This window comes from Macrotis lagotis, chromosome X (genome assembly GCF_037893015.1).
Source record: "Macrotis lagotis isolate mMagLag1 chromosome X, bilby.v1.9.chrom.fasta, whole genome shotgun sequence".
Taxonomy (NCBI): Eukaryota; Metazoa; Chordata; class Mammalia; order Peramelemorphia; family Peramelidae; genus Macrotis; species Macrotis lagotis.
In genome coordinates, this window is record NC_133666.1 from 403,277,088 (window position 1) to 403,300,698 (window position 23,611).

The window sequence follows — 23,611 nt, forward strand, 5'->3', positions numbered from 1 at the left end:
AAGAACCCTTGGTAAAGGAAAGAATAGAAGGAAAAGCCTAAAGGAAACAACCAAGTAGGATAGCTAATGTTGAATTTTTATAAAAGGAAAAACACGCTGAATGTGATAGAGATTAGTTTCATATATAGTCCTTTTTTCTGATTGGTTTTATATTTAGAAATGTTTGTGCTCTAGAAATCTACATCCAATTCTCATAAGTCATCACCTTAATCCTTTGCTCACTTCTCAATTTAGCTATATCCACCAGCGGCTTAAAGTTCCAAATTCAAAAACAAAACAAACACAACCTTTAAAAGTTATTTTTGAGATGAATCATTGTCTAATTATGTGTCTCTCATCTTGTAAAATTGGTGTTTTGAATCATAGCATAAGACTATATATTTATCCCTATTAAATTTCATCTTCATAGATTCAGCTCAATGTTCTAACTGGACAAGATCTTTTATAATTTACTTATGTTTTTTGTTAGCTCTCTTTGTGCTGGAATCTATAACCATGATAGGCATGATAGCTATGTCTTTATCCAGGTTGTTGTTTAAAATGTTAACTAGCACCAATCCTAGCACAGAATTCTTGAGACACTCTTTGAAAACCTTTCAAACTAAGTCATTGTCAAATTATTAAAATGTTGAAGCTGTGATGAAAGTTCAGAGTGGGGAAAAAAAAGAAGAAAAAGAATTCGAAGGCAAGAAATTTGACCTGTGCCAGAAAATTGGAGAGGAATGAATACAAGACACACTGCACGTGAGTTATGAAACAGATATGAGGGTCTTCCCAAATTGGAGTGAACTGGACATTCTGGGAAAGAAGTAGTTAGTCATCAGGTGGGCAGTGATGATGATAAGGATGCAGTTGTACTGTGGAGATGAAAAATGAAAGCTCAAAGGGAAAAGATGAGTAGTGGAGGTTAGTGTGACTCCTTGCTGCCAAGTTAATTGAGAAAACAGTTCACTTGTTCTTTCTACCCCTTCCTAGGCGCGCGCGCACACACACACACACACACACACACATGTTACATGTTACATACATTCAAATTGAAAAATTGCTGTTTACTTTTGTTGATTTCACAAGGGAACACATGATACTTCAAGAAGGAACTTAGGAAACTTTAGAAAAAATTATTAGGGAAAAATTAAAAAAGGACTTACTCTAGAACTGAACTCATAGAACAGAAAATGTATGCATCACAACTGCCAGTCTTAAGACTGGAAATGCAGTGTAGAAAATTTGAATTGAGAATAAATAAGTAGTTAAGATACTTGGGAATGAGATTTGGATTTCTGTACTAGCTAAACACAGAAATGAAAAGATCCTGCTCAAGAATGGAGGGTATTCGGCAAGGGTTAATAATATGTTTTCTAGGAATTTTGCAAATATGGATCAAGGGAATAGAGAGTAAAAAATTCTCTAACGTATCAATAGGTTTGGTGGGGAAGTTTTGAAAATTTAGTGCTGCTTTAAAGATTATGGAATACACAGGGAAAAAAGTGATATGTCTTTTTTTGTACTTTGTCCAAGTCAGACAATATACATCTGAGATATTTTATTCAGTTCATGGCACTCTTATTTTGGAAAAGATGATACTAGACTCTCCAAGGGAAAAGTACTGGAAAAGTGAAAGGAATCAAGTTCATACCTTATGAAGATTGTTTGAAGAAATTGTCTTGATTAACCTGAAGAAGAGAGAATTAAAGGGGTAAGGGGAGATATGATAGATAATCTTCAGCTATTTTAAGGGCTGCAATTTGGAACAGAAAAGGACTTTAATCCTGAAGGGTATAACTTGTTAGGAACAGTGGTCGTCCAGAAGTTGGCAAAGTATTAAGTTTAGATTTTTGTAAAGAATGGAGCTGCCCTTTGGTGGAAGATGATGCTATCTAGTTTCTCTGAATCCATCTTCATTAAAACAGCCAAAGCAATGTTTCCTAAAGCTCAGGTTTGACCATATCACCATCCTTCTTCATTAAGCTCCAGTGGTTTTTTATTGACTCTTAAGTTAAAATTTTATTTGATTTTTTAATATTTTTGTTTATAGTTTTGAAAGTTTTATGATGCACGTAATTTTAAAAAATTGGGTAATGATCAAAAAAACTTGAGTCCCCATGTCATATCTCCATCTTTTCCACAAGAATAGGATAAGAGTTTTTATTAAATGCTTTGCCAAGAAATCTAAGGTGTATCTATGGTGTATACCTTTGATCTATCTTGTTTAATAACATACATCTATTATGTTATTCTTTAAAGGGGAAATATTCATTGACTACATATACTTACTTTGATTAAAATTTCAGCTCTTTTTCTGGTATTCAGGGGTCTCTTAAGTTTTATTTGTCTCCTCTTCAATTCAGTCAAATGGGACTATTTCCTGTTGCCTGAATAGTACTCTTTATTTCCCCTCTCTGCTTTTTAAAAAGTTGTCTACCAACTCACCTTCTCTCTCACTCTGATCCCTTGTCAAATTCTATCCTTTCCCCTGTTTGAAAATCACTTCTCTTATACTTCTTTTAGCACTTTATGGAACAACACTTAAATGTGTTTATGTCATATTGTATGCAATAAATATTTGTATTTGTCTCCTTATTCAGCTATCACTTCCATAAGGCCATGCCTGTTTAGTTTTTATAAACTTAGTACCTTCCCAGTGTCAAGCACAACTCCCCACATAGAGTTTTAAAAATGTTTGTTGAATGAATAATTTGAAGAGAATGTGGTATTTCTTGATATTGATACTGGTTTTATGAATTCTTTAACTTTTTAGGAACCATAAATATGAAGGACCATCTGGGACATTAAAAGTGTCTCAACTTAGTAAACTGGAATATACATGACTTTATAATTATTCATATAGTTTGGAGATTTGGTTTTGGTTTTTGGTTTTTGGCAGAGATTCTGGTAGGAGATGGTAGGAGAGGCTGGGCTGGTATTTTGTATCAATCCAAAGTTTAAGATTTTCCTTACAGCACTCTGATAGCTATTACAAGTATCATCCCCATTTTATATATGAGGAAATTGTGTTGAGAGATTAAGATGACTTGGATAGTTGTGGTTGTACTTTGATGTGTTGTCTTGAAGGGACAGATCCCAGTGCTGTATGTGGAAAAGAGTAAGCCCTTTAATAAATGCTTGTTGACTTGTTTCCCCCAAGCTCTAAATTCTTTATTGTATGAAGAACGTAAGTTTCAGAAGTTTGGCATGGTCACCTGGGAGCAGCTCAAGAAGGTTCTGAGGCAATTGCTGGGGTAGTGGAAAGGGAGGCTCAGCTATAATACTTTTAACTATATGACACTGGAAGCCTCAAGTTCATTTCTGTTCTTCCTGAAAGCTGGAAAGAAATGTCATGGATGGTCAGATCTAGAATACAATTTGGTGTTTATATACTCTAGTCCCCTCATTTTTAAAGCCATATCTTAGAGAGGAAAAGGGGTGTGCCTAAGAAGGAAGTGGCTTAGACACTTCAATATCTATTAAACCTCTCTGGGGCGGCTAGGTGGCGTAGTGAATAAAGCACCGGCCCTGGAGTCAGGAATACCTGGGTTCAGATCCGGTCTCAGAAACTTAATAATTACCTAGCTGTGTGGCCTTGGGCAAACCACTTAACCCCATTTACCTTGCAAAAACCTAAAAAACAAAACAAAACAAAAAAACCTCTCTGCAGTGTACTGCAGTGGACCCTAGGATACAAAGATAAAAGTAAAAATAATAGTCCTTCCAGATTTATATATACTTTTGGTAGTATAAGATTCACCCAGGTCCTCTGACTTCAGATATATAATTATTTCTATTAGTAATTTTAATGTAAGAGTAGTAATAATAAATTGTTCCTATTCCTATACTGATTTGACTTTTCAATTTCTTCTCTTAAGAAATAAAAGGGTTATAAGTTAGTGGAAATGATAAGGTGATATGCTCATCTTATATAAGAGAATAATAAAAAGTTTTGACTCAAGACCATGCATAACGATTATCAAATTATGATATGAATATAGGTCTTCTGATTCCTAGTCTAAGGCTTTGAAGACTCTGGTGTGATGTAGAGTAAAAGATACTTTGGTAAATCTCTTTCAGTCTTTGGACATATTTTATCATGTACTAAGTGATGAAACTTTGAATAGGTGATTTAAAGAGCCATTTGACTCTTAAATTTTAGAATCTGAAAACAGTAAGGAAATATGATCATCCTTTTAAGTTCTGAGATTCTATGATTAGTCATTGTAAGCTAAAATTTTTTCATGTATAATAAGGGCGTGAGATATGCTGATTTCTAAAGCTCTTTTTAGCTCTTAAGTATTTGAAAACATTCTTCCTTAATTTTTAAAAGGGTGATTAATTCTCAAGAACAGAAGTTAACCATGAGCATTAGTTTCATTTTCATGATGACAAAACTTAGTTTATCTGTCTTGTCAGATGATGGTTGGATGAAAGAAGAGGGGTTTTGAGATGTGTGACTCATGATAGGTTGATAGAAAGAGATACTTTATTTGCCATATCCTTAGTTGGGGAACTTTTGGAGGTTGATGGGAAGATAATTGCATTGAAGAAATGCCCACCTGAAAACACTGAGAGAGATTTCCATGTTCCTGAAATAGACTTAGCAAATCCTCTATCATTGTAGAAAAGAATGTAGAACTATTAAGTGTGAAGATTGGTTGTACAATTGAAATTTCTGGGAAAAGAATTCTGGGAAAGAATTGAACAAGGAAAGTGTTTAATCATGTTATGTTCTCAGATTGTATCCTAGTTTGAAATAATGTTTTAGAAAAGGCTTTAGCAAATCAAGTGTATAGAAGAAAGGAATTATGGTCAGTTTAAGAGAGTAAAGATGTTTAACTTAGAGGTGAGAACTTTGAGGTTGACATGATCACTGTATTCAGATATCTTAAAGGCTAATCTAGGAAAGTTTCAGGGAGGCAGATTTGGATGCTGTAAACATAATATTTTTCTAATACTTGGTATCCCTCAAAGTGATATCTGTGTTATAAAGGAGATTCCTAATTAAATTAAGTTTAGACTAGTCACCCTCTGGGATCTTTTCTACTTGTGATACTGGGATAAGACATTTGGCTTTCAGCAATTTAGTCATCTGACATCTTAGATCATAGGGAAAGCGTATGACCTTTTTATTAGAGGTTTTGGAATCATTGTCAAATTATGATTTCTATAGTACCCAATAACTTGTTTCTGCATGTGTCAAAATTAGGTATATAAAATACATTATTCTATTATACAGCTGAACTGTATGTGTTGGCATGCCTTCCCCCTTGGCATGACCTGAGGAAAATGATGCCTTTAGTCTACTGAGATCTAAATAATACATGGTAGGCCATAACTTAAAAAAAATCCTGTGAATAGTTCCTTTAAAAAGGTAGTGTGTTGGGACAGAACCAAGGTGGCAGTGTGGAGGCAGGAATTCCCAAAATCTCTTCCCTAGATCATTCCATGTACATTACATAATGATTCTAACCAAATTATAGATCGGCAGAATCCACAGAAAGACTGAGTGAAACCATTTTCTGACCCAAGACATCTTGATTGATCTGCGGGAAAGGTCTATTCCACAGGGCTTAGCACAGCTGTGCAAACCAGCTCCAGCCTTCCAGGAACAGCCCGCAGGGTGCCTGGGTCCCTGGGGGCTCCTGGGTCCATGGCAGTGAGAGTAGTTTCTAAACCTTTCAGCCCAGGGAACACCAAGAACAACTTGGAAGGTCAGCAGAAAAGCTGTAGCAGAGTGATTGAGGAGCCACAGGCCAGCAGCAGAGTGAGTGAAACCCAGGCCAGCACAGGCCTCAGGGCAGCCCTGTCCTGGGAACCTGTGGAGTCACCTATCAGCTACTTCTAGAGCCCTTAGCTCACAGATGGTAAGGAGGTTGGGAGAGACTGTGGAGGTCTGTCAGCTAAATTTGGGGCAGGACTCTGCTGCTTTGCCCATACTCTCATCCAGGATTCAGTCTGGGGTCCCTACAGCCATAGAAGAGTAGGAATCCTCCTCATAGCTCCAGAATACAGAATACAGTGATCAACCACAGACCAGAGCACAGGCTAAGAAAGCAGTCAGCCTCTCATAAGACCTTGAAGGAATTAAGGTCCGGGGGGGGGGGGGTGTGTCCCAAAATCCCCCAAAAGTTTTGGGAAGTACATTAAAATTGGGTCATAGACTGGGGGAATGAGCAAACAACAGAAGAAAAACAATCTACACAGTGGATAGAGCACCGGCCCTGGAGTCAGGAGTACCTGAGTTCAAATCCGGCCTCAGACACTTAATAATTACCTAGCTGTGTGATCTTGGGCAAATCACTTAACCCCGTTGCCTTGCAAAAACAAAAACAAAAAACAAAAAAAGAATCTGATCATAGGAAAATTACATCTCAAAAAGACAAAATCAAGCCTTCTGTATCCAAAGCCTCTGAGAAAAATAGGAATTAGTTTTAGGCTATGGAAGATTTTGAAAAGCAAGTAAGGGAAGAGAATTGAGAGCTGTGCAGGAAAATCATGAAAACCAAGTCAACAGTTCAGTGAAGGAGATAGAAAAAGACACCAAAGAAAATAACATTAAAAACCAGTTTAGGTCAAATGGAAAAGGCAGTCCAAAAGGTCATTGAGGAGAAGAATGCCTTAAAAGCAGAATTGACCAGATGGAAAAGATGATAAAATAAAGCTTTCTGAAGGAAAACAACTTTAAATGTAGAATGGAGTGAAGGAAGCTGAATTCTTTGTGAGAAATCAAGAAACAGTTAAAAAAACAAAGAATTAACTAGAGGAAAATGTGACTATCTCATTGGAGAAACAACTGCCCTGGAAAACAGATCCAGGAGAGATAATTTTAAAATTACTGGGCCAACTGAAAGTCATGAACAGGAAAAGGGCCTAGACTTCATTTTTTCAAGAAATTCTCCAGGAAAATTTCCCTGAGATCCTAGAAGCAGAGGGTAAAATAGAAATTGAGGGAATCCAATGGTCACCTCCTGAAAGAGATAGCAGAAAAACCCTCCAAGGACTATTTTAGTCAAATTCCAGAATTCTCAAGTCAAGGAAAAAATATTACAAATAGCCAGAAGGAAACAATTCAAGTATTGTGAAGCTACAGTATTTAGCAACTTAAACATTAAGGGCTTGTAGGACTTGGAATAAAATATTCCAAAAGGCAAAAGAGCTTGGATTTCCACCAAGAATCAACTTCTCAGCAAAACTAAATATCTTTCAGGGGAAAAGATGGACATTCAATGAAATAGGGGACTTTAAAATTTTCCTATTGAAGCAACCAGAGCTTAATAGAAAGTTTGGTTTTCAAATACAGGACTCAAGTACAGTACTTACATATAAATATATATATATAAATATATATATATATGTGTGTGTGTGTGTGTGTGTGTGTGTGTGTGTGTATATGTATATATGTATGTGTGTGTATATATATACACACACATATATATATATATATATATATATATACACCAAATGATCTGTTAGGGCAATTAGAAGGAGCATATATAGACAGTGTGCAGGAAGGAGCTGAATATAATGGTATAATATAGTATAAAGATGGAGTCATTGTATGAAAAAGGAATGTACTGGGAGAAAGGGAAAGGAGAGGTAGAATGGACTAAGATATTTCATGTAAAAGAGTCAAGAAAAAGCTTTTGCAATAGAATAAAAGATGAGGAATGAATGAGCCTTCATTCTCATTGGAAATGGCTGACACTCAATAGGGCATAGAAATTTATCCTACCCTAGAGGAAAAGGAGAGGAAAAGGATGGGAGAAAGGGGAACAGGAGGAGGGGGAAAGTAGGTGATAGAAGAGAGGGAAGATTGTGGGATAGAGTAGTCAGATAAAACACACTTTTGAGGAGGGACAGGATGAAAGAAAAGAGTGGGGAGGAATAGAATGGAGGGAAATATAGTTAACAGACACAACTTCTGATGGACTTAGGATAAAGAATTCAGCCCATCCCAGAGATAAAGCTGATGGAATCTGAATACTGACAGAAATATTCATTTTTTTTCTTTCACTTCATTTTTCTTGTGATTTTTTTTGGGGGTGTGGGGAATTATATTTACTTTCACTAGAAGATTATTGTTAGTAATGTGAAAATAAAATATTAAAAAAATAGTATGGTATTTCCAAACCAAATGAAATTTAAATGACTTTTTCATCTTCTTATTTCAGAATATGTTTTTCTTGTCCCTTTTTTGGTGACTGCCTTTCCACTCACAGTTGTCAGTCACTTTTGCAGCTTAACTCTGCTGTTGCCACTTCATCTGTTTACTTTTTCTTATCTCCTTTCCCCATTGTTTTTCTTATACTTCTTCACTTTCCTATGTAAAGGGACTTGAATTTTTTTTTAGCCATTATTAGCAGTCTTTTCCTTCTGTTCTGAAAATTGACCAGAAGTACATGTAGTATAATATTTTTAACTTTTAGTTTTCCTTAGCTTTTTCTATTGGTTATAGAATTAGTAATTTGTTGTTAAAGTCAAAAATACTCCTCTTTCATCTTCTGTATTTGACTGTTATCAAATACTGATGTGTTTGAGAATGGTTAGAAACATAAGATGAATACTATAAAAAAATTTCAAGTATATTTTAATAGTAATTGATTATCACTGAAGGTATGCAGAGCATTTTACTTGTATTATCTCATTTGATCCTGTAAAGTAAAAACTATAGGTATTATTCTTGTTTTTCTATTGAGGAAACAAAGACAGAAAGTTTAAGTAATTTATGTTCATATATTAATTGTAAAGAATGGGATTTGAACCCCTTTTAACTGCTAGTATAGGATTCTTTACATCATTCCTCTCAGACACAGAATTATTCTTTTTTCCACCTTCCTAAATGCAGCTCTCTCTTGAGGGTGATGATGCATATTTGAATTTCCTTCTATTTTGGAGGCTGAAACTGGTGGGTCACTTCCCCTTGGGGCTTCTGAACTATAGGAGAGAAGATATGTCCAAAATAAGGTTGCTACCAATGTAGTAAAATATGGTCACCCTCTAATCAAAATTTGGATAACAAAGTGCAGGATTTGGAATCATTTCTGGATTTGATGTCCAGTTTTGATCATTATTAGTTGTGTGACCCTAAACTTAACCTCTACTTCAGTTGATCTCATTTAAAATCAGTTCATGCAGGGCAGCTAGGTGGTACAGTGAATAGAGCACTGGCCCTGGAGTCAGGAGGACTTGAGTTCAAATGCGGCCTCAGATACTTAATTACCTACATGTGTGATCTTGGGCAAGGCCTTTAAAAAAAAATAAATTCATGGTTTACAGAAATCTGAGCTTCTTATTAATCCTCTTTTCACTTCCCAGTTTCTATTCAGGAAGTAATCTCTGGTAAATTTGTTCCATTAGTAAGCCAAGAAATTTAATTGTGGTTGATATACAAATTGTAATAGGGATATCATGAAAAAGAAATATTAAGTTTAAAATTGCAATTTGATTTCATGAAAAATTTGTCATCAGCCTTTCAATTTGATTTCATGATGAATTTATGTCATCAACCTCCTAAATAAAGCCTCAAAAGTTCTTTTTGGAACATAGTGGGGAGATTTTGATTTGAGTCCTATCTCAGATATAAACTGCAATCCTAGGTGTATCACTTTACCTGTGAATCTATTTTCTCATCTAAAATCGGTATGAAGGGGCAGTTTGGTGGCTCAGTAGATAGAGTACTGACCCTGGAATCAGAAGGATCTGAGTTCAAATTTAACCTCTCTTTTTTTTAAAAAAAATTTATTTTTGAATTTTACACCCCCCCAATCTTGCTTCCTTCCCCACCCCCACCCCACACAGAAGACAAATCTGATAGTCTTTACATTGTTTCCATGCTATACATTGATTCAAGTTGAATGTGTTGAAAGAGAAATCATATCCTTAAGAAAAAATAATGTATAAGGGAGCAAAATTACATAATAAGATTTTTTTAAAATTAGAGATAATCATCTTTAGTCTTTGTTCAAACTCCATAATTTTTTCTCTGGATACAGATGGTATTCTCTATTGCAAATACCCCCAAATTGTCCCTGAGTGTTGCACTGATGAAATGAGTAAGTCCATTAAGATTGATCATTAGCCCATGTTGCTTGCTGTTACAGTGTACAATGGTGTTCTGGTTCTGCTCATCTCGTTCAGTATCAGTTCATTCACATCCTTCCATCAGTCTCAATTCTTGATGCTTACTAGCTGGGTGACCTTGGGCAAATCACTTAACTTAATGACCCCACAAAACCCCCACAAAAAATAATAAAACGGGTATGATAATATATTATGAAAGTGTTTGCAAATCTTTAAACACTAGGTAAATATAAAGTTGTTCTCTAATAATAGTGTTGATACTCTAATATTATTTCATAGTTTCATAGACATAGAGCTTGACCATCTCATAGGCCATCTGATTCAACTCCTTCATTTTACAGATGAGGAAACTGAGGCTCAATTAAGACCATTTTTCGCTAAGTATCAGCATCTTAATGTTGCTTGTTCTCATTTAATTTTAAGTATTGTACCTATTGTTTTCTACTGTTTTAAATTTCAGATATTTATTATTTTAGCTATACTGAGAATGGTGTAGTGGAATGAGTTCTAGATTTAGATTTTAGACTTCTAATTTGGCTTCAAATGTTAGAGGTAGTCTTTGAACTTTTCTGAGCCTGAATTTCATCTTAAATGAGGATCTTGATTTCTAAAATGATTTCTGAGGACTTGCTCTAAATCCTTTACTATTTATGATTATGATTAATTATCCCCATTACTTTCCATACTGCTTAATTAATGGGGAAATGTCAGTGTTCCCACTTATTCCATAATGTAAACGATTTAAATTTCTATTATAAAATGATAAAACTTGTCAAGGTGAAAGAACAGTTATTTTAAAATAGGATTGAAGAGATGTGGGGTCGGGGGGGGGGGGGGGGGAAGTTCAAGAAGAAAAGAACAGAAAAAGGACCGGAAAGAAAAAGTTAATATTGGAGACACATGACCAAATAGAGAAGTCAAAAATAGTATTTAGAAGTTAGTTTCTGCTTTTATTTTCTCAGCCTGTTTCTTTAAATTCTAGCCACATAGATATTTGCTGAATTAATAGAAACCACTTGGTCTTTCTGAGTAGGCATGTGAGAGGAAAAAAGAGGTGGGTGTAAAAAAGGATATTGTTCTAATTGAAGAACTTTCATTTGGAATTTAAGTGAATTCAATTTATATAGAGAATAATGAATATAATTTGAAATATTCTCATTGGAAGTTGTATTCAAAGGAAAAACTATTTTTAGATGAATAAAAAAGTAACAGTATTATGACATAGTGGGTCGAGTTATCCTGGAAGCTTGGAACACCTGTTTACAAGTCCTGCCTCTGCCAAATAATGTCTTTGTGACCTGAGCAAATCTAATAACCTCTCTCAGATTGTGGGTTGGCAGAGAAGGTGCCATCCTGTATTGGTAAAGGGAGTTGTCAACAGGAAATTACCTATGCTAATGAAACTACAAGTCCAGTTCCCTATCCCTTATGATAATGTTCAAAAATTTTGAAAACAGTATATTGTAAAAAGCATAGATGAGATTATTTATGTATTTTATTTTGTGTGTAATTATACCTAAATTGGCACTGACTTACTGAAAGGTTTAAAGTCTGTTTCTTGGCATTATGCTATAAGTCAATATTTCTAGGCATAAATGGAGAATTTGATTTGGTTTTTGGTGTCCTTTAGAATCATAAGTGTTAATGGAATTTTATTCTTTCTTAGGTCATGTTTACTGGTGACAATATTCCTGTACATCCTCATGTTTATAGCAATGGTCATATCTGTTTATCCATTCTAACAGAAGATTGGTCCCCAGCGCTCTCAGTGCAATCAGTTTGTCTTAGCATTATTAGCATGCTTTCCAGCTGCAAAGAAAAGGTAGGACTTTTCAGTATTATTCAAGATAATAATACCTCTGCTTTTAGGTTAGGTAAATCAAAAATTTAAGTATCTACTTAGCTTTTTAAAGAAGGAAATATGCTTTTCTTTATAAATTATAGGGAATGTTGCTTTTCTGTAGAGGACTAAGTTGAAAATTATTTTTATTTTGCCAAGCCATTTGTTCCAAGTCAGAGGTTAAATGGATTAGAGTTTTTTTCTTTTGTTTTGGCTTGATACTAATGCTCCTGAATTATGATAGTGAATTTATTTCCTTAAAACATGCTTAGAGGAGCAAAGTGTAAAAAAAAAAAGTTTCTAAAAATTCCTGCTATAATAGCTCCTGTCTCTCACTGCTAATGGGGCAAACACTTTTTTTCATTCTTCCTACTCCCCCAAGTCCCCAGCTTCAATTTGGTTCTCCCACTCCTATCCATAATTCTTTATGGCTCCAGAAAGAGAAAAATGCCTTTTACCCTGAGCCCACAATTTTTTTTTTTTTGACAGGGGTAAGAGGGGGTGGGTGGAGAGATATGGAGGAGGTAGATCCCCTTTGGTCAGTAGCTACACAGGTTATTTGAAGTCCTCTTTTCTATACGTCTTCCTTCTTCTCAGTCTCCTCTTTGACTCACTGAGAGAATGTGATAAAAGGAATATTAAAAAAGAATAAGAAATTACATCTCAGAGACCTTTTGAGTCAGCTCTAGGAAATCCCAGAAGTTTCCCCTATTTCAGTTTTGCTGTGTTTCTAACTTGTTTCCATTTGAAGGGGGACAACAGAATGTTCATAGATTTTTTCCCCCCATGTATCCCACATGAACAGAGAAACTGTTATTTGACTTACACACACACACACACACACACACACACACACACACACACACACACATATTTATATGAGAAAACAAATTTTAATCTTTTTAAAGAGAAATTAATAAATTCTTTGCATGCTCTCTAAATTGACTTGAAGATTTTTTTTCTCTTTATGTGCTTCAAATCATCTACCCTTTGGTCCTTGAGACTAGCATCTTTAACTATATATCCTTGCTCCTCTCTTACCTCTTCTAGGACTTGCTCACACTCCTTTTAATTTTCTTCTGCCACTGCATTTAATTGAAATTTTTCTTTTGAAAATTCACCAGTGACCCTTTTTTCCGTTTTCATCCTTGATTTCACTGCAGCTGCTGGCTACATTGTTGGCTACAATCTCTTTCTGGATATACATTCTTTCTTGACTTCAGGAGAACTAGATATCAAGCTTTTTTCTATAAGTATTCTTAATCTGCCTCATTATTCTTTAAAGGTGGGTATTGCCCATAATTTTGACATTGGTCATCTTTATTTTTTGCTTGGCATTCTCATTCACTCCCATGTATTCATCTTTCACATTACTGACTTATTTCTAGTTTTGAAGTCTCTTATGACTCCAAGGACATGTCTATTTGGATTTATCACTATAGTATATCAAACTTAGTATGTCCAAAGCAGCCTAATGTTTGTCTCTCTTCCTCCTGATCTCATTATTTGTGTTTTCACTTTGTACTTAGTTTCCTACCTTTAAAAGCTTATATCTTCTTGAACTCTTTGTTTTTTCTTATTTCTTATTTTAAATAGTTTTGGTTAGAGTCCTGCTTCCTTTTGCCCTTACTATTTATTGACAGTGTTTTGATAAAGGCCATTTGTGATCATGTGTCTTTAACAATAGTATTCAACAACTCTTCCTGTCTCTTTTTTTTCTCACTCCATTTTTATATCGATACCAGGCTAATCTTCCTTATTCATAGATCTTTTTTTTTTTTTTCATGCATGGATCACATTCTTTATGATTAGTCCATGGCAAAAGTTACTTCCATATTTTTCCAGCATTGCCATTGCTGATCGCAACTCCCTCCTTTGGTATTTCTCCCCTACCATGTACTATATTTTCTCTCTCCTTGCACTCTGACTCTGCTGTAGGGTAGCTGAGTGGTGCAGCAGACAGATCCCTGGCCCTGGGGCCAAGAAGCCCCGAGTCCCCATACCACCCCTTAGGCCCACCATCCACCTGGCCCTGTGGTCCTGGACAGGCCATCCAATCCCAGCCCCTTGCAATAAGTAAAAAAGAAAATGTGTTATATCTGGCCACTCTCCCCCCATGGTCCATCCTCTCCTCCATCACTCGCATCCCCCCCTTCCCCCTGTCGCCCCCTCTCCTTACTCCGAATGCCTATACCCCATTGAGTATATATGCTGTTTCCTCTCCTAGCCACCTCTGATGAGAGCGAAGTTTCCCTCATTCCCCCTTGCCTTCCCCCCTTCCATGTCATTGCAATAGCTCATTATAATAAAGAAAAGTCTTATTATATGAAATATCTTGGCCTATTCCCCCTCTCCTTTTTCTTTCTCCCATTACATTTCCCTTTTTTTCTATTAACTCCATTTTTGCACCATATTTTATCTTTGAATTCAGCTTTCTCCTGTGCTTCAACTATAAAAGCTCCCTCTACCTGCTCTATTAACTGAGAAGGTTCATATGAGTATTATCAGTGTCATTTTTCTATACAGGAATACATGCAGTTCATCATCATTAAGTCCCTCATATTTTCCCCTTCTCCTCCAATCTCTATGCTTCACCCGAGTCCTGTTCAGCTCTGGGCATTCCAACAGGAACATTTGAAATTCCCCTGGTTCATTGAAAGTCCATCTTTTTCCCTGGAAGAGGACATTCAGCCTTGCTGGGTAGTTGATTCTCAGTTGCATTCCAAGCTCTTTTGCCTTCTGGTATATTCTATTCCAAGCCCTACGAGCTTCCAGTGTAGTTGCTGCTAAGTCCTGTGTGATCCTGACTGCAGCTCCATGGTATTTGAATTGTGTCCTTCTGGCTGCTTGTAATATTTTCTCCTTGACTTGGGAATTCTGGAACTTGGCTATGATATTCCTAGGGGTTGGTTTTTTGGGATCTCTTTCTCGGGGGGACCGGTGGATTCTCTCCATTTCTATTTTGCCCTCTGCTTCTAGGATATCAGGGCAATTTTCCTATAGTAATTCTTTGAAAATGATGTCAAGGCTCTTTTCCTGATCATGACTTTCAGGTATTCCAATAATTTTCAAATTATCTTTCCTAAGTCTGTTTTCCATATCAGTTGTTTTTTCAATGAGATATTTCACATTTTCTTCTAATTTTTCATTTTTTTAGTTTTGAAGTATTGATTCCTGATTTCTGGCAAATTCATTAATCTCCCTGAATTCTATTCTTTGTCTGAAGGATTTGTTCTCCTCAGAGAGTTTTCTTATCTCTTTTTCCATCTGGCCCATTCTGCTTTTTAAAGCATTCTTCTCCTCCATAACTTTTTGAACTGTTTTATCCATTTGACCTAAGCTGGTTTTTAGCATACTATTTTCTTCAGCATTTTTTTTGATTTCCTTGACTAACCTGCTGACTTCATTTTCATGTTTTCCCTGCATCTCATTTCTTTTCCCAGTTTTTCTTCTAACTCCCTCATTTGATTTTCAAAGTCTTTTTTTGAGCTCTGTCATAGCCTGAGCCCAATTTCAGTTTTTCTTGGAGTCTTTAGATGCAGGAGCTTGTGCTTCCTTATCTTCAGACTGAGTATTTTGATCCTTCTTGGGCTCATTTACAAAATATTTCTCAGTTGTGTTCCTCTTTTTTCTCTGCTTGCTCATTTTTCCCAGCCTGTGCCTGTTTTGGGGTGCTTCCTGATCTTTTGGGACACTTCCACAAGGGTCTCAGTCTGTGAATGACCATATGCGCCCCCCTCAGCTGTGGGGCTGAGGTGGGGGTGGCCCTGCTGCTCTTGGGTGGGGGGACTAGACTGCAATCAGGATCTGAATGTGGTCAGAGCCCCAGAGTCCTGTTCCTGGGGCTGAGAACAGAGCTCTGCAGTCTCTCTCTTTTCACTCCTCCCTCAGCTCAATGGGCTCATGCCCTGGGGGCTCCTGCTTACCAGCTCCACCTGCTTCTGTTCCTGGATCAGGGCTGCAGAAAGACCACGTTGCTCGCTGTGTGCCCTGAAGGCTGGGCTCCATGTGCTCGCTCTGGCAGAGGTCTCCTGCTGTTCCCCCACTTTTTGCCTGCTACTCCCCGGGGTGTAGATCAGGAGACTCCCCCGCTGCTGTGAGCTGCGGCTCCCAGCGCCCTGGGGCTGCCTCCAGGAGGCTGAAGTTCTTTGGCTCTGGTGGGCCACCCCTCTGGCAGGCCGCCCCTCGGACCCCGAGAAGCAGAGCCTTTCTGCTCTTTTCCAGGTTACCTTGAGTAGGAGAACTGCCTCATTGGGTCCCTCTGTGGCTTCTGTCTCTGGAGGTTTAGTTAGAGTCCTTAGCTTATAAGTTTTATCAGAGAGCACCTAAGACTCCTTTATTGTCCTTTATTGTCACCATCTTGGCTCCACCCCCTCCATAGATCTTTCATTTGCCCAAAATCCTAAGTAGCTCTCTAATGCTTTTGCAATAACTTTTTCATTCCTTTGCCTGGCATCTAAAGTCCAGTGATCTTTTGATTTGTGTGATGACAGGGACATTATGGTACAATCAGTTGAGCACTAACCCAGGAGTCAGGATTTGGTTCAAGTCTCATCTCTTATGCTTGCTTCCTGTGTAATATAGGACAAGTGATTTTTAACCTCATTGGACCTCACTTTTCCCAGTATAGAGTAGGGGGAGGGTTGGACTAGATAATTTCTGATATCTTTCATTTCTAGATCAGTATATCCTTATAATTTCTCCCTTCCAAGTGAACATATCTGTACTTTCTATACTCTTTTACCTCTGTCCTTTTGTTCGGTGTTCATTTTTCCAAAATGTTTTCCATTCCTTTCTTTATGTATTGAACTCCTACTCATATTTTAAATCCCAATACAAAGGCTTCTTCTGCAAAACCTTTTCTGATTGAAGGACACTTTATTTCATCACCATTAACATCAACAAATATTTATTAGTATGGGCCAGTCACTATGCTAAGAAATGGAATATGAGGAAAATCAAAAATAGTCTCTGCTGTCAAAGATCTCATGTTCTAATGAGGGAGACAACTGTAAACAACTAATTAAATACAGAATATATAGTGTTAGTGGGAAATAATCTCAGAGGGAAGGCATTATTTGCTGGGTGAGGGGATGAGAAGAGGGAAGAAGGTGGGGGAGACACTTCATGTTGAGAAAGGTCTCTAGAAGACGATGGTATTTGAACTGAATCTTAAAGAAAACCACGAAGTGGAGCTAAGAAGCTAGAGCATCTTGGGAGTGAAGGATGAACAGTGAAGGGAAAAGGAGTGAGGAAAGTGTTGTTTGTGAAACAACAAGATGATCAATGTCACTGGCTCTCAGAGTATGTGGAAGACCAAGTATAAGAAAACTGGAAAGGTAGGGTGGGATCAGGTTTTGAAGAGATTCGAAAACTAAATGAAGGATTCTCTTTTCAAGAGGTTACCGGAGTTCATTGAGTAGAGAGATGCCATGGTCTTACCTATGTTTTAGAAAGGCAGTTTGGCAGAATGGTTTGAACAGGAAGAGATTTGAAAGCAAGGAGACCAAGTAGTGGGTTATTGCTATTGACCCACTGTTAAGTGAAGAGGGCCTGTAGTAGAGTAGTAGCTTTGTAAGTGGGGAGAAGGGTTTGTATATAAGAGAGTTTATGAAGGTAGAGACAGTAAGACTAGTAAAATATATGGAGTTAGTGCAAATTAATTGAAGAAGATACCTAGTTTTCTGTTTTGGGTGAGGGAGGAGTACGATGATTCTGTCACCAGTAACAAGAAAGTTTGGTAGAGGGGAGGATTTGGGGTAAAATGATGAACTCTGTTTTGGACATGTTGAAATGCCAATGGGACATGTAGTTTGAGATATATAAGAAGTAGTTGGTGGTGTGAGATTGGAGGTCAGGTTAGGGCTGGATAAATCTGATAGTTGAATCCATGGGATATCACCAAGCAAGATAGTATAGAGAGAAAAGAGAAAGAGGACTCAGCATAGTCCTTGAGCAGATATCCATAGTAAGAGAGCATGACTTGGATGACATTTGGACGACAAAAAGGAAACTGAGGAGTGTTCAGATACATAGGAGGAGCCCCACAGGATATCCTAGGGTGATTAACAATATGAAAATTTGTAGAGGAGAAGGTGGAGTAGAAGGATGAGGTTTGAGAAGAGCCTATTAAAAGATTTTCAGTAAATTTGGAGAAAGAGTTCCTCTGAATGATTGGGTTAGAAATGTGTTTGCAGACTTTTAGGAAGAGATTGAGAGTAAAGGAAGTGGAGATAACCTATTGTAGCTGTTTTTTCTCCCAAGTTTTTAGCCATAAAAAGAGATATAAACTTTAGTAAGCTTATATGTAGCTATTGAGAATGGTCTGATTAAAATAAGTTTTTTTGTTTTTTTGTTTTTTTTTAAATGTTAGGGGGAAGACATGGGCATATTTCTAGACTGTAGGGAGATAGCCAATACATAGGAGAAGATTGAAAATTAAAACTAGTTAGAAATTCTGTGTTGAAGAAGATAGTATGGCATGGAATTAAAGGCACAAGTGGAGATGTTTGCTAAGAAGAATGGCTACCTTTTTCATGAGGCAAGGGTAAAGAAAAATATTGTGGGGAAAGATATCTGAGAGTTTTGTGGAACAAGAAGAGCTCTCAGTGAATGATCTCAATGTTTTTGTTAAAGTATGAGGCAAAGTACCCTTAGTCTGGAGGGTAGGAATAGTGCTATAAGAGGCTTGAAGAAGGATGAAATGGACAGTGAATTAATTAGGGAGATGTAAAAGTCTTGCCTTGCTGCAGTGATGGCCCAGTTAAAATTATGTAATATAAATTTGTAGTGGCCTCAGGTAACCTGGTTTCATGACTTATCCAACACTATTCAGGAGCACATGTATATAACTGAAGTCAGTACATTGTGGGATATAGAATCCATTGTAATGGATTCTAGTTCAGTGTATGTTTGTACCGAATATCGTATTCAGATTTTTTGTAATTAGTTTATTTATATAATGTGATATATAATCCTCCTGGGCAGGCTCCATTAAATTAGAACTTACATCTTATCTCACTTATCTACTTTATTTTTTATTTAATATTTATTCTCATTTTGTACAATTTTTTTATACATTAATAAAATATTCTTGTTTAAGAGTAAACAAAATACCCCCCTCCAAATATAGACTTGCTTGAGTGATAAAGTAAAGGGGAGAGAAAAAAATTAAAATTAAAATAAAAAAAATAATAGTAACAATTGTAGGTATGGCCACGTAGCACAGTGGACAGAGCATCAGCCCTGGAGCCAGGAGCACCCAAGTCCATTTCTGGCCCCGTACAAACAACAATCACCCAGCTGTGTGACATGCAAGCCACCCCCAACCCCATTACCCTGCATAAACCAAAAAAAAAAAAAGACATAAAATAAAATAGTAATAATAGTAGGGGCAGCTGGGTGGTGGACAGAGCACTGGCCCTTGAGTCAGGAGCATCTGGGTCCAAATCCGGCCTCAGACACCTAACAATCACCCTGCTATGCAGCCCCAGGCAGGCCACCCAGCCCCATTTGCCCTGCACCCCCCTCAAATAATAATAATAAAAAATGTGCTTCATTCTGTGTTCCAACATGACCAACTCTGTCGCAGATTGGGTCACATTCTTTATAAGTCCATCACAAAAGTTACTTCCATATTTTTCCACCGTTGCCGTTGCTGATCGCAACTCCCTCCTTTTGTACTTCTCCACTACCATGTACTATATTTTCTCTCTCCTTTCACTCTGACTCTGCTGTAGGGTCTCTGAGTGGCACAGCAGACAGATCTCTGGCCCTGGGGCCAAGAGGCCCCGAGCCCCCATACCACCCCTTAGGCCCAGTATCCACCTGGCCCTGTGGTCCTAGACAGGTCATCCAATTCCAGCCTCTTGCAAAAAGTAAAAAAAGAAAATGTGTTATATCTGACCACTCTGCCCCCATGGTCCATCCTCTCCTCCTTCATTTACATCCCCACCCCTTCCCTCTGTCCTCCCCTCTCTCCTTCTTACTCCAGATGCCTATACCCCATTTAGTATATATGCTGTTTTCTCTCCTAGCCACCTCTAATGAGAGCAAAGATTCCTTCATTCCCCCCTTGCCTTCCCTCCTTCCGTATCATTGCAATAGCTCATTGGAATAAAGAAAAAATCTTATTATATAAAATATCTTGGCCTATTCCCCCTCTCCTTTTTCTTTCTCCCATTACATTTCCTTTTTTTCTATTGACTCCGTTTTTTATACCATATTTTATCCTCAAATTCAGCTTTCTCCTGTGCTTCATCTATAAAAGCTCCTTCTACCTGCTCTGTTAATTGAGAAGGTTCATATGAGTATTATCAGTGTCATTTTTCTATACAGGAATATATGCAGTTCATCATCATTAAGTCCCTCATATTTCCCCCTTCTCCTCCAATCTCTATGCTTCACCTGAGTCCTGTATTTGAACATCAAACCTTCTGTTTAGCTCTGGCCATTCCAATAGGAACATTTGAAATTCCCTGGTTCATTGAAAGTCCATCTTTTTCCCTGGAAGAGGACATTCAGTTTTGCTGGGTAGTTGATCCTCAGTTGCATTCTAAGCTCTTTGCCTTCCAGTATATTATATTCCAAGCCCTGCAAGCTTTTAATGTAATTGCTGCTAAGTCCTGTGAGATCCTGATTGCAGCTCCACAGTATTTGAATTGTGTCCTTCTGGCTGCTTGTAATATTTTCTCTTTGAGTTGGGAGTTCTGGAACTTGGCTATAATATTCCTGGGGGTTGGTTTTTTGGGATCTCTTTCTCAGGGGGATCGGTGGATTCTCTCCATTTCTGTTTTTCCCTCTGCTTCTAGGATATCAGGGCAATTTTCCTGTAGTAATTCTTTGAAAATGATGTCAAGGCTCTTTTACTGATCATGACTTTCAGGTATTCCAATAATTTTTAAATTATCTTTCCTAAATCTGTTTTCCATATCAGTTGTTTTTTCAATGAGATGTTTCACATTTTCTTCTAATTTTTCATTCTTTTGGTTTTGAAGTATTGAGTCCTGATTTCTCGTAAATTCATGAATCTCCCTGAGTTCTATTCTTTGTCTGAAGAATTTATTTTCCTCAGAGAGCTTTCTTATTTCTTTTTCCATCTGGCCAATTCTTCTTTTTAAAGCATTCTTCTCCTCAATAACTTTTTGAACTGTTTTATCCATTTGACCTAAGCTGGTTTTTAGCATGCTATTTTCTTCAGCATTTTTTTTGATTTCCTTGACTAACCTGCTGACTTCATTTTCATGTTTTCCCTGCATCTCATTTCTTTTCCCAGTTTTTCTTCTAACTCCCTCATTTGATTTTCAAAGTCTTTTTTTGAGCTCTGTCATAGCCTGAGCCCAATTTCAGTTTTTCTTGGAGTCTTTAGATGCAGGAGCTTGTGCTTCCTTATCTTCAGACTGAGTATTTTGATCCTTCTTGGGCTCATTTACAAAACTGATCTGAGTTGTAGGGGTTTAGGGGCCGTCTAGATCAACCTGTACCTAAACTGAAATCTCCTCTATAGAATACCTGTCAGATGGTAATCCATGCTTTGTCAGAAAATCTCTAATGAGGAGGCCGTCATCTTTTGAAGCAGTAACTTCCATTTTTGAATAGTATTAATTGTTGGGAAGTTTCTCCCTAGTTCTACCCTCATTCCTCTTCCATGCTTCCAGTACATGATAACTTAAAGAAAGTTATCAAGTTCTTTTCCACCAAACTCTTTTGCCACAATAACGATAAATCTTTTCTAGGTTAATTTCCCAATTTTCTTCAGCTGATCTTGGTATGGTAGTAATTTGAGGTCCTTTACCTCCCTGGTGGCCCTCTTTTTTAATTTCATAAAATGTTGTGCCCAGAACTGAACACTGTACTTCATATTGTAGTTATAATAGTGACCAGTGCAACACATCAGTACTATAATCTCACCTGAACATTGAATCCATCATAATCCTGTCTGTCACATTGCCTGCCCTGTTGCATCTTTTGAGTTTGCTACCTGCTAAAATCCTCTGATCGTTTTCAGGCAAAGTATTATCTGTTTTTACCTCCCTGATTTTATACTTAGCAATTTTTTTTTCAAAAGCCAGCCAAAATAATTATTTTGGGGGGGGGGCGTTGCAAGGCAATAGGGTTAAGTGGTTTGCCCAAGACCACACAACTAGGTAATTATTAAGTGTCTGAGGCCGGATTTGAACTCAGGTAGTCCTGATTCCAGGGCCAGTGCTCTATCCACTGCACCACCTAGCCACCCCCAGGCAAAATAATTCTTAACAATCCCTTTTTTTGATATGTTCCATCCCTGGCCAGGATTCTCTCATTTTTTTTGGGGGGGGGGACAGAGCCTAGAGATTCAAATCTCTTGACACCACTTTTTACAGTATCTTTTTGTATTTTGGATATCCATCCATTCTTTTTACCTGTCTTTATTTCTATCTTCTCTATATGTCATTTGAAAAACCTAAGTTAATTGGTAAATTTCCTTTGCATCCACATATAGTTTTATAGACTTTCATTTTCTCTTTAGAATACGTATTATATCTGCAGAATTGTATTCTTGAGAAATTCCCAACCTTATTGAGCTGGACTCCCATTCTTCTTAGACTTAGTTTTCATTTTTGATATCCTACGTAGTTTTTCTCACTTGGTGACTTGGAGGTCACTTGCCTCTAAGATTTCTATCTTCTCTACCCTATTTCTCATTCTCTTTTTTTTAGTAACCATAAGATGCAGAACAGAATTTCCTTTTTTTAGTTTTTTTCAAAAAATGAGATTGTAATTTAGGCAACTCAAAATCATCTGCTTTGCCTTTGGCAGATACTTAAATAATTGAAGTTCCCCCATCATGTGTCTCTGCCAGGATTGGGATCTATTTATTAAACTCCTCTGTATTTTCTTCTCTCCAAATAGTCTATAGCATATTTTGATGCTTAAATATATCTCTTTCTACCTCTCTTGATTTTAAACCAAATAACTCTCCACTGTTTCCTGGATTTCTTTTTTCTTTTTTATTAGGGTGTTTTTTGGGGGGGAGAGGCAATGGGGTTAAGTGGCTTGCCCAAGGACACACAGCTAAGTAATTATTAAGTGTCTGAGGCCAGATTTGAACTCAGTTACTCCTGACTCTAGGGCCAGTGCTCTATCCACCACATCACCTAGCTGCCCCCTGGATTTCTTAATGTGGGTTTAACTTTTTTTTTCTCCTCCATTTTTATTTCATCTTTTAAAATTTCATTTATTTTTTTTCATTTATTTATTTAGGTTTTTGCAAGGCAAATGGGGTTAAGTGGCTTGCCCACGGCCACACAGCTAGGTGATTATTAAGTGTCTGAGGCTGGATTTGAACTCAGGTACTCCTGACTCCAGGGCCGGTGCTCTATCCACTGTGCCACCTACCCTTCCCTTTCCCTTCCATTTTAAAAAATTTTTCTTTAATTTATTTACACATTACTAAAATATTCTTGTGTAAGAGTAAACATAATACCACTCCCCCACAAAAATGTAAAACCTCATGAGAAATAAAGTAAAAGAAAGAAAAAAAATATCTTTCAGTCTGTTCTGATACCATCAACTCTGTCTTGGGTGGATCACTTTCTTTATCATAAGTCCATCATAGTAATTACTTCCATGTTTTTCCATAGTTGTTGTTGCTGATTGTAATTCCCTCCTTCCATTTCTCCCCACTACCATCTATTATATTTTCTCTCTCTTTTCATTCTG

General features: G+C 37.1%; 1 protein-coding gene across 2 annotated transcripts in view; it reads left to right on the forward strand.

The window, feature by feature from the left end:
* The window catches only part of UBE2W (ubiquitin conjugating enzyme E2 W), a 113,294-nt gene that overhangs the window by 61,943 nt on the left and 27,740 nt on the right, over positions 1-23,611 (forward strand). For both annotated transcript variants that reach the window (XM_074203679.1, XM_074203680.1), the window contains exon 4: positions 11,738-11,893. In XM_074203679.1, the coding sequence (XP_074059780.1) occupies positions 11,738-11,893 (156 nt within the window). The remainder of the gene's footprint in view (positions 1-11,737; positions 11,894-23,611) is intronic.